At 44.1% G+C, this 12,068-nt stretch overlaps 1 protein-coding gene across 43 annotated transcripts in view; it reads left to right on the top strand.

Moving 5' to 3' along the window:
- KALRN (kalirin RhoGEF kinase) overlaps positions 1-12,068 on the top strand; it is a 635,442-nt gene that overhangs the window by 348,518 nt on the left and 274,856 nt on the right. For all 43 annotated transcript variants that reach the window (XM_070583665.1, XM_070583666.1, XM_070583679.1 and 40 more), the window contains one exon: positions 6,472-6,638. In XM_070583665.1, the coding sequence (XP_070439766.1) occupies positions 6,472-6,638 (167 nt within the window). The remainder of the gene's footprint in view (positions 1-6,471; positions 6,639-12,068) is intronic.

The raw sequence follows: 12,068 nt of genomic DNA, 5'->3' as shown, positions 1-12,068 counted from the left end.
AGGGCCCATCCCTAGACCCTGCCACATCAGAATCTCTTGGGGTCAGGCCCAAAAATCTGTGTTTCGAAGCCCCCCAGGTGATTCTGATACACTGCTAATCTAGGACCACTGATCTAGGACCTTGCTACCCAAAGTGTGGACCCTGCACCAACAGCACTGGCATCATTTGAGGGCTGATGATAAATGCAGAATCCCAGGCCTTATCCCAGACTTATGAATCTGAATCTGCACATTAACAAAATCTCCAGGTAAATCATGTGCCCGTTAAAGTTTGAGAAGCAGAGTTCTAGGCCATGGCCTGCGCCTTCTTAAGGCCTTTTTCGGGAAGGGGGAGAACTGTGATCCTGTCTCTGTGTTTGAGAACCTTACCTGGACTCAGGGCTTCACCCTATGGCTTGCCATCGTGATCCTCATGATAGCGGGCTATCCAGCTATGCCTGGGAACCATGAAGAACGCCAACACGGTACCTGCAAGAGAGGCTGGGGCAGAGCAGCCCTGCAGGGATGCTCACCCTTCATCCCTCTGTATGATGCGTCTGGCAGGAAGAGAGCTTGTCTGCTGGGAAACCTGCGGAACTTAGGACCAGGGTGCTGGCATGACCTTGGGCAAGCCCACCTCTGTCCCAAGAGCCAGGTATCCATGGTAACAGAAAGCCTTCTGGGAGCTGGCTGGCAGTCCCTGAAGACTGCTTGTGACTGGGGGTTGGCTGTGCTTGGCGGCCACCTTAACCATGATGGCTGAGTGGGTGAAAACACCCCAGGCAGATGGGCTGCCCACCCCCGCAGTATCCTGTTCTGGAAATGAGCTAAGTCAAGAGAGGCTTGATTGGCCTCTTCAGCCCTCTCTGCTGGGACCGGCTGTTCTCCTGCTCCTACCGCAGCTAGCTGTTCAGCCTGGCATAGCCCATGAGGCTTCAAAGGGGATGAATCCAGGGGTGTCAGGGAAGCTCACTCCCTGTCTGCTGCTGAATGTCTTGGCCTGCAGAGGAGGCATCTGTCTCATCTCTGTCTTGGCGGAAGGGAGGGCAGAGTCATGCCAGAGCTGGGGATGGGGAGGGTTGGAGGTTGGAGGGTGGGCCTTGCTCCCAAGTGGCCAAGAAATGCAGAACTTCAGAGACACAGGACTGAGGCAGTACATGTCTTGGGCATTTATGACATATGTCTAACGAAATATATTTGAACTGCAGGTAAAATAAACTATCGTCTTAGAAAAAGGACAGTTAGCAAAATGAAGAATTTGGTTGGTATTTAACCCTCCATGGTAAATTAATTAAGGGCTCATGCTTTGATTTTGTAGGAGTTAATGGAAGTAGGGAATTTCCATATGCTTATTTTCAGGTGTGAAGTTCGTCACATTGAGCCAGGTTCTACTGAATCCCTCTGGCGTGCCAACAGTTCAACCAAAGCAAAAGCCTTTGCTTAAATCTACCTCAGCCCTAGGAACAGAAGGCAAAACAGGAGCAATTTCTTCCCTTGCTCATTGTTCTTTCCTCACTATTGCGTTATCTATTTGGGCCTCAAGTTGGGAGATGGCAGGGTTTGCAGGAAATAGTCAAGCTGTGGAAATACAATGGCTGAATTCAAGTTCCAGTTCCACCACCAACATGTAGGCTGACTTTGAAAATCCTTTCTTTCTCTTTAGACGTTAGCTGCTGCTTCTGTCTAGTGTGGCAGGTGGACCTTGATTCCTAAATTTCCCTGCTGTTCTCACTTTCCTTGATTCAGCCTAAACACCCACACTGATTATGCAACAGGCCTTCTCTCCAATGTAATCTGACCATGTGACTGTTACACTTGACCTTAGGAGTAAGACAGGAGCTGCATATCTGTTGGATATATTGCTTTTGTGGTTTAATCAAAGCATCAAGTTCTTCTTTATGCAAGGTTTATAAGTGAAGCTTCTCCAGCAGCATGAGGGCAGGACTCTTTCTTTCTCCTCTTTACATTCCCAGAAGCTAGCAGAGTGGTTATGTCTTGCACAAAGCAAGTTCTCAGTAATACTGTTTGCTGAATTAATCAAGATTGAGCATCAGTGTGGGTAGAACGGATGTAGGTAAAAACAATGGGCCACACATAATTTTGCTTGCGTCGTAAAAGGCCTTTTTTTTTTTTCCAGAATGGAAGCTACTCTGGGGTTAATAGGAATGTGGATCTGGTGGGGGCTGAGGGGAGGGGAAGAGAACCTCGATGTAAAGCAATGGTTCTCAGCCTGGCTGCATATTTAGAATCACCTAGAGAACTTCTTAAAAATTCCAAGGTCTGGGCCCCACCCCTCAGGGATTCTTACTTAATTGGTCTGGAGTGGGCCCAGACTTTTTAAAACTTCCCAGGTGATTCTAATGTGCAGCTAGGGTTGAGTATACTAATCTAGAAACCTCATTAAAGGACTTTGGAATTTCCAAACTGGGTGTTATATTGAGAGAGTGACACAGAAAGGAGTGGGGCAAGAAAGAGAAAAGGTGTTCTGTGTCTGAGGCAGACACTGATATTTAAAGAACACAGTCAAAAAGCATGTTACAAGTGCAGACAGCGTAGCTAGGAATACCTAAATCTTTCCCTAGACGACAGCCACTCTCTCATAGAGGAAACTAAAACGGTACCCTCACCTTGGCAGCAAAGGAAAGCAAAGTAAGATTTTATTATTAGCTGTAGCCTTGAGCCCTAAATAAAGCAGTGCCAAGCATTCTTATAACTGAGTATAGCATGAGGAATATCTCTGTCCCTGGATTGCTGGCCATTATACCATCCTATCCAGTGGGTCCCAATCTTGGTTACATGTTGGAATCACCCTGGGAGCTTCCTGATGCCTGGGTCCCTCCCACAGAGATTCTGATGTTATTGGTCTGGGGTATGGCCAGGACATGGTGATTTTTTTAATGTTCTCCAGATGAATTTAATGTGAGCCAAGGTTGAAAACACTGGTTTAATAGCATCCAAACCACCATGGTTTCTAATGATATACATTGAGCAAGTACATAAACACCTGATGGTAAGATTTTATATTTACATTTTATACAAGTCATTCAAGAGTCCCATTAGTAATCACCAATAAAAATGTTATAATTTCTCCATGGGAAAGGAAAAAGTAGGAAAATGGATTTTTGTGAGCCTGCTAAATGCCAGGCACTGTATATACCTTATCTCTTAGTCCTTACAACATCCTCAAGAAGTCATTGTTGAGATTCCCATTTTACGGAGGCTCAAAGAGGATACGGGGCCCAGAGACTCACTGTTAATAGGTTGCAGAGCGTGGATTCAAACCTAAGTCTGTCCTTCCCCAGGCTCTCAGGTGCTTTCCACCACAGTGCATGGCCCGAGCTCTTCCCTAAAGAGGCCATTGTGTTCACTGGATGTTATAGTCAAGCACCGTGCTAGCTCCTGAAGATACAGAGAGGCATAAGACAGGCATGGCCCTGGTATCAGAGAATTTGCATTCCTGCGAGAACCGGACAAGTTAGTAAGGAACCAACCTCAGTGGAAGTGTTCTGATGGAGGGTTGGCACATTGTGGGAGCACATCAGAAAGAAAGCTTAATACAACTGATAAACTATTTCATTACGAATATCTTTCACTACTTGACGGAAAGAACAAACATGTCTTGTTGCGTTTCTGAGAGCCCCTAAGGTAAACAGTTAAGCCTATGATTAGATTGAGAGCAGTAATGTCAACACAAGCAAACTCTATTTGCTGTTGATCGATGGCTACTTACCAGGTGATGGGTTTTAGCTGGGACTCGTGTCAATGTGTTTGAGGGCAGTGGGAGAGGAATGAGTTTCTATTTTCTAGGTGCAGCTGGAGTAAGTCTTCCTGTTCCTCCCATTCACTCTATCCACAATATGATGTGTTGTTGAGGAGTATAGAAGTGCCGTAGGCATTGTCTTCACCCATTTTATTTCCTGTGCTCATCTCACATAAAACAATATCAAGCGAGATAGATGAAAGTAAAGGGCTTGAGTCTTGGGGCAGACCGGGAGCCTGTTCTGGATGATGTCCTAAGCAGGTGGCTGGCCTTTTTGATGAGTTACCAGGCTTAGAGAGCCTATTTACATGTGCCATGGCAGGGGGGAGCCACGGGCTTCCCATAGAAAGACACTTTGCCCTAGCCTAGCATACTAAACACTGGAGACGCTTACAGAATGAAAACGAGCTGGGAAAACAGTTCACATGGTAGCTGAAAGCAGGGAAGAGCATCTACTTCTGCAGATGGATCCTAAATTACATTTTCAGAAAGTAAACATGAGGGTCAAGGGTCATCCCACTATGGTGAGCACTGCAGAGGTAGAAATTTATGTATTATTGTATTATTCATCAAGGAGATGCTCTACCTCATCCTTTTGGTAATCAAAAATAGTAACTAGAGGGAGTTGACTGCCAAAAGAACAAGCCATTCTTTTCTCCATCTCCCACAGATATTTCAGGAGCTGGGATTTGGAATTATGAAACTGACAGAGAAAATAAACATGAAAAGATACTGAAGTTATTACCATGTAACACCAGAAAAAAGTTTTCCCATTTTCCCATACTATCCTTATATAACACACTATTTTTTTTCCCCTAGAAGTGAATTTCCCTTAGCATGAAGACTTTCCTGACCCTCTCCTGAATGTATCCTGCAGGTGTATTAGTGGTGGCAGTGATGAATTTCTGATGGTGTGAGTCAGAGTGATGGGGAAGTCTCCCAAAGAGGATTTATTTTTTAATTGGCCACACATTGAGATTGGTGGGCTCCTTTGGATCTGATCCCCATGGAAGGACACTACCCTTTGGTGACTTGTCTGCTAGGATTTTGAGTCTGAACCTCCTTGTTGGTTGGGTCCCTATTCATCAGCAGCAGGACCACAGGAGCACTGGTCATAGATTACAAGGTAAGGAGCCAGGGAAAGGATCTGGACAGAATTCAGAAGCTGCAGAGCCGGGTGGAGTCAGGGACCAGAAGGCAAGCAATCCAGAGTTGGGATTTTCCGAAAACTACTGATCTGATCAAGACCGAATCATAGGTAGACAACCAGAATCAAGAAAGAACATGTGTACCACGTGCATCAAGGTGGAGGTAGATAGAAACCAAAAGGGCATGAATGTAAGAAGGCAGAAAGGTGAAAGTTTAAGAGTCAGGAATCGGGAAAGTCATGGGACTAAGGAGCAAAGATCCACGTTTACTGTGTCATGAGACAGATGTTTTACATGCTTTATCTCATTTAATCCTCCCAATGAGCTCTGCAGTCGTAGCTTATGAGGTAGGTAGTTGGTAAAATCCTATTTTTCAAATGAGGAAAGTCAGGCTTCTGAGAGCTTAGGTAACTTGCCGAAGATCAGAATTCTGACTCAGGACTGGCTGCGAAGCTGGTACACTTTCCATGTAGTCTTTGGAAGGAATCACATCCAAGTCGCTAGCAGCCAGAAGGACTTTGATACCAAGGCAGTCTCTTTGCTCTGTTTCAGAGTCTGTTAATGACCCTTCCTGAAGCAGAAATCTATTTGAGGAAGGCTGCTTTAGGCCTGCTGGTGATTATGTACAAATAGGAGCACTGGCTTGGTGAAAAGAGGAAGAATGTGTACATCCCAGCTCATGTGTTGGGAGAGGTATATAGAAAAAATAAGACAGGGAGATGGGGAGGGAGACAGACAAGGAATGGAGCCGTAGCTTCTGCCTGGTAGGTATTGACTCCCATCACAAGTCAACAGCTGGCAGTTTATTAACGCCGGGCGGGATACCCAGAAACATTGGGAACTCTTGTCAGTGACTGACTGGGCTTCCTTTGAATCAGTAAAAGAACAATGAGTAAACCCTCCTTGTGTTTGCACAACTTTAATGTGATGGTTTTGCTAAATGGATAAGCACTCAATTCCTCTGTGGTATTGCTGGAGTGCGTTTATCAGATGTGTTTGATAAACAATATACGAGAGCTAGCATGTCTTCCTAAAAGTTGCTTTTTTAGGGGACCTAAGTAGTTGGCTAAAAAAATCACCATTGCCCAGCTACTCTCATCAGAAGGGACTATCAAATGATAAATTGCATCCGAGCGACTGAAAGAGAGTGTGCCTTTGGCAGAAGTTCCTGAGACAGGGTCTTTTTGGCTTTGTTTTGTATTTCCCAATATAATCCAGATGCTTGCTTGTGAATATTCTGGGTGTTGGCGCATCCCCCAGCAGAGACTGCCCAGTGCTGTCTTGTCTGGGGATGGACTTCCAGACAACCACCTTTCTCTAGCTCCATTTGGTAATAAGGAGCTGGTCATCTGTTGAAAGGTTATTCCCAGGAAAAGCATCAGTTAATCCAAAAGAGATGACATGGTTCGAGCATTCCAGACAAAGCCCTGTTATGGTGATCTATGCAGTTTCACGGAGGGATATGTAGAGGCTGAGAGGGTGCTGCAAACAGTGATTCCCAGGTCCCAGCCTTCATATGCATGTTGAAGGAAATGTAGTCTTTATGGTACTACCTGGTTTTTAATTGTTTATTTTTTTAATCAGGAATTGAGTTAATCTGTGAGAAAGATATTGATCTGGCAGCCCAGGTACAAGAGCTACTGGAGTTTCTCCATGAGAAGCAGCATGAATTGGAGCTGAACGCGGAGCAGACCCACAAGCGGCTTGAGCAGTGCCTCCAACTGCGGCACCTCCAGGCCGAGGTCAAACAGGTGAGCCTGGGCTTCCCAGCGGCTGAGCCTGGCCTGGGGCCCGCTCCTGGTATCGGATTAGGCCTGTAGAGCCACAGGTGGAACCAAGACGTAGAAAATAGGTGAGTTAAGGAATGGTTGTATTAGTTTCTGAAAGCTAGACTGCTCTCTCTTGGTCTATCTCTATTGGTCTATCTAACAAATAGACCTAATGGTACAATGGCTCAAATGACAAGTGCATTATTTCTCTCTCATAACAATATAAGGAGAGCGTTCCAGAGTTTCCCCGCATTGTCCTCAGTCCCTGAATATATTCTCTTCCTTTCTGTCCTCAATCCTGGCATGCAGTTCATGGGAAATACAAATCCTTTATCAATAAGCATCTTCAGCCTTTAAGCCAGGTAGATTAATTTGGGGCACCTGTGTGCCTAGTAAGTCCCTGACACTGTGGATGGTTGATAAGTGGTAGCACTTCCCATCATTCTTTTCAATGTGTGTGGCTCTGATAAGAAAATTTTCTTGCCATGTTAAAGTCAGTTTTAAAAAGAAAAAAGAGTTATTATCTGTATGAGCCCATGTACCAGCCATTTTACGAAAGGACATACCCAGATCTCTAGGAACAGACACACAATGACCAGGGGCACATTTTTAAAATACTACTTATTTATATTATGAACAGACCAAGGGGGAATTGTTAGCGTAATGACAGGGGATTTCCTATTTAGACAAAATGAGGTTGAAGAGATACAAATATAATTATAGTTCCATTTACTGAGTGCTGTGTGCCTTTTACACCTATCTCTCGATCAATCCTCACAACCATTCTCTGGAGCAGATATTATTCCCATTTTACAGACGAGGCCACTGAAGCTTAGAGAGGTCACCAGACGCTAGTCACACTAAGGAAAGAATACACTGCCACCCTCACAGTGTTTGCTCCTTCTGCTCCACACTCTCCCAAGCAATCCCATCCCCCTGCTTCCTCTAGGCAGAGCCCCACCCAAAATATCTTAAGCAGGGAAACATTTTCTTTTTCTTTCTTTCTTTTTTTTTTTTTTTTGGTGAGGAAGAGTGGCTCTGAGCTAACATCTGTTACCAATCCTCCTTTTTTTTTTTTTTTTTTTTTGCTTGAGGAAGAGTGGCCCTGAGCTAACATCTGTGCCATTCTTCCTGTACTTTTTATGGGATTCTGCCACAGGCTAGCTTGATGACTGGTGCTGGGTCTGTGCCTGGGCTCCAAACCTGTGAACCCCGGGCTGCTGAAGCAGAGTGCATGAAGTTAACCACTGTGCCACCATGCTGGCCCCACACATCTTCCTCTTTTAAACATTTTTTCTTATGTACAGTGATTGCTAGAGCTTTTAGATTTAAGAAACATTTTATTTAATTATTGCTTGATCCCTCATATTCAGGGTATTCCTTGCTAACGCCTATGTCTTAGTTATTCTATTGTTATTTATGATAATGGGCAAAATGATCTTCTCTGCTCCCATTCTCTTCCAATCAGTGCTCAGCCAGAGCCCAGCACACTGTGCCGAACAGCAATCTTCAGCACAGGTGGGATCACTGAGCCCCAAGCCAGGCCAGAGCAAGCACTGCCATCCAGGTGGTTTTCTGTCTATTTACTGGGATCACACCTGAATCTCAGAGAGAAATGTTATTCATGGGGACATGGTGGAAATCCTAGCCGGCCCAGAGCAGTGATGAGTGCACAAATTCTGAAACTTTTGGCAGTAATAATAGTACGTTCTTTTCATGTGAGAAGTATTATCTCATTTGTGATCTCATTTCAGGAGAACAGGCCCGTGGGGACCTGGTGTATGTTTACTTTACAAGTGAGGAAACTGAGGCACCATAGATTAGTGTTCCCAGCGCCCCTTGACTAGTTAGTTGACACTTGAGCCCAGGTCTCCTAAATCTAAGGTCCTACGATTTGCCTCTGCTGGGCCCCATTCCCACCCTGGGATTCCAGGAGAAATAGAAAGAAGCCCTCCAGCAGAACGCAGTCTGGGATATTCCTGGTGTCTGCAGTACCACGTCTGAGAAGACAGGCAGGCATGGCCTACACCTGTCAGAGAGTGGCACCTGCCTGATCAGTCAGCAGGCTCCAGCTGGTCGTGGGAGTCGTCTGCTCTTCATGCTTGGTTATTTCCGTCAATGGAAGGTGGCAGGAATGAACATCTGAACAAAGCAGATAACAGGAAAATTATTCCTATTTGACTTTGAAATGAAATATCTACTTTTGCTTTTGTTTCAGGTGTTTTATTTTATTTATTATTTGTTCCAGCATTAACAGTACAGCCAACTCCTTACTTACGTTTTTCTTGACTGATAGGAAAATGGAAGTGAATTTTCATCCTTCAAGTATACATTCTGTGTAGGATGTGGAGCTGGGATGATGATAGGTTTGTCGAATGGGAGGTGGAGCATCTGTAAATGAGTAGTCAGGCTTGACTAATGTCTGTCTCCATTCCCATTCAGTATTTCATGAGTTGGAGGACAAAAACAGAATTCTTCTGTGGGGGTGAGAAAATTCCTTCTCTGACTGTGGCGAGAATGGCACACAGTGGGATCATAGTTCAAAACAGTACTAGATTGCTTGAGTCAGACTTTAGGAAGGCCTTTGCAAAAGACAGCAGCCCTTGGAGGCGCCAGGAGACTGCTGCTCAGTGAAGCCACCGTGCCTCATTACACAGGCTTGTTTTCCTTGTCAATGTCGGGCTCTCTCTTTAGGGAGTCATCTGATCCAGTTTCAGAGGAGGCGTCTGTGTTTGATGGAAGTTGGTGGAGCGGGAAATATTGATCTGGAAGCTGTTGACACTTGGAAAGAGGGAGTTAATTTAGATGTCAGTATTGATCAGTGGGCTAAATTTAGACACTAGCTTGAGAGTGTCTCTTTTGAATATTCTCTCAAAAAAAAAAAGACGCGGGGCTGGCCCCATGGCCAAGTGGTTGAGTTCGTGTGCTCCGCTGCAGGCTGCCCAGTGTTTCGTTGGTTCGAATCCTGGGTGTGGATATGGCACTGCTCACCGGGCCACGCCGGGGCGGCGTCCCACGTGCCGCAACTGGAAGGACCCACAACGAGGAATATACAGCTATGAACTGGGGAGCTTTGGGGGGAAAAGGAAAAAAATAAAATCTTTAAAAAAAAAAAAGATGGAAAAAGGACATTTTATTTGAAATGCCATTAATGGGAACAGAAAGGGAGAGCAAAGTGTTACACAGCTCTGTCATTAGAGCTCATAGATTAAAGGTTTAGATTTGGCCTTCATAACTTTAAGTGTAGTTACACCACAATTATATTAAACTGAAGCTTTGAGGAATGACAATGCCACAGACATTAGGCTGAAAATTCTTTTCAAGTATTTAGAACAAATGAAATTGATTAATGCAACTGATTTTCTTTCTTAGGGATTACATAGGACTTTGTATCTAAGATAACAGCCCACATACCTCCAGAGAAATGTTAAATCTCGAAGGGAAGGCACACCCTTGGTTATAGCCCATAGTCCAAGACCCTAGGTCACACAGAAGCCCTTTTCTTCTAGAAAAATAGATCAGATTATCCTCCAGACCCCGCAGAATGCTCTGATTGCTTTCTAGGACAATTACTGCTCTGGTAAAGATGACCTCACATTTATTAGATAATTCAGAAAGATTTGAAAAACCTACTTAACGGGCATAAAACTAAATGAATTTCCATATGTATTCCTGCAGAGCAGTGCATTTAGCAGAACATAGGCCAAAATGGATGTATAAGATGTTGGGGCTCTAAGCTATGGGGAAAGAAATCATACTTATTTGTCTACTAAAGACATTGCCTTAAATTACCCCTGTGGACTAAATACTGGCCAAAATTGCATATGATCAAGATGGACATTCAAAACGAAGGAGAAACTTGTCCTGTCCCATATTCCTGTCGAGAATACTGTGTTCAGTTCTGTTCACAGTACATAAAAGTTAGAAAGGAGTTGGAATACATCCAAAAGAGGCAACCACAGGGACAAGTACTATCCATTTGTTTCAAAGTGGAGATAATTAGGAAGATGCATGGTCACAGTCTGTAAAACCATGAAGGATGAACACGTATACTCTCATAAATTGTGAATTTTTAGAACTAAGCAACACTGGAAACATGACAGGCTCCCAGTTACCATCTGAGGGGCTGACAATTTTTCCTGTGGCTGGAGTTTCAGAAATGACTGTGCCTTGAGATAAGTCTCTGCAATGGCAGGCCTTAGAGTCACTGGCCTTAAGTGCAACCTCATAGCTTTATTGTCAGTATGACCTAGAGAACACAGTCATATACAAGCAGCTTCCCAGCCTACATGGTACAGGGTCCAACTTGCCCAGCTTAGATGGCGTTGTCATTTGTGGATATCCACATCCAATTAACCAAATCCAGTCTTCTCCTAACTTGGGGTTATCTGAGCTTCCTTGGCTTGAGGAAGCAATTGATCTCCATTTTCAGCTTCCCCTCTCTGCTCTGTCTGAGCTGAATTTGTGGCCCAGCTCCTAAGTCCTCAAGCAGCAATATTCTTCCAGTTGCTCATTTCTACACAGCTCAGTTTCTCTGGTGTCCTATGTTATAGGGCCAGTCTCTGAATTTTGAAAGAAGTGTGGAATGTTAGGGCTCAGAGTGACCTTCAAAGGTGATCTAACCTATAGGTAACTGTTGCCTAAGACGATTGGTCAACATAAATGTTCATTTTACAGCTCATATCTTATGGTTTGCAAAATACTTTTACATTAGTTATTTCGTTTCTATCTCTACTCTGTGACTTAGGCAAGCAAAGTGTTACCATTTTATAGATAAGAAAACAGCCTCAGAGAGATTAAATGATGTTTCCAAAGTCACACAGCTCAAGATTAGTAGGACCAACTTTTTCTCATTTTATACAATATTTCTTCTACTACCTTGCACTCATTTGGATGTTCACAGAAGAGTGAATAACCAATTTTATGAACCAGGAAGATGAAAGACTACAGTAATATAAAATTATACCGGCAAGAGTTGTCATTGATCAAGGGTTGGCCTGGTGGTGTAGTGCTTAAGTTCAAGCACTCGGATTCAGCAGCCTGGGGTTCATGGGTTCAGATCCTGAGCACAGACCTACACACTGCTCATCAAGCCATGATGTGGTGGTGCCCCACATACAAAATAGAGGAAGACTGGCACAGTTGTTAGCTCAGGGACAATCTTCCTCACCAAAAAAAAGAGAGAGAGAAGAAGGAGAAGGATGAAGAGAGGAAGGAGAAGACGGAGAAGATCAAGAAAGGAGGAGAGGGAGAAGAATGGGGAGGAGGGGAAGACAAAGAGTTGTCATTGATCAGAGGACAAAAAATGATGATAACAAAACAGCTAAGTTACCCACACCACATCAGAATATTCCAATAAGCTCTACAAATACTGGAATAAAATTCATTTTTCTAAACTTTTTCTCTTCTCAT

This window comes from Equus przewalskii, chromosome 18, assembly GCF_037783145.1.
Source record: "Equus przewalskii isolate Varuska chromosome 18, EquPr2, whole genome shotgun sequence".
Lineage (NCBI taxonomy): Eukaryota > Metazoa > Chordata > Mammalia > Perissodactyla > Equidae > Equus > Equus przewalskii.
The sequence above is the reverse complement of the archived record's forward strand: the minus strand, read 5'-3'. Positions and strand labels throughout refer to the sequence as shown.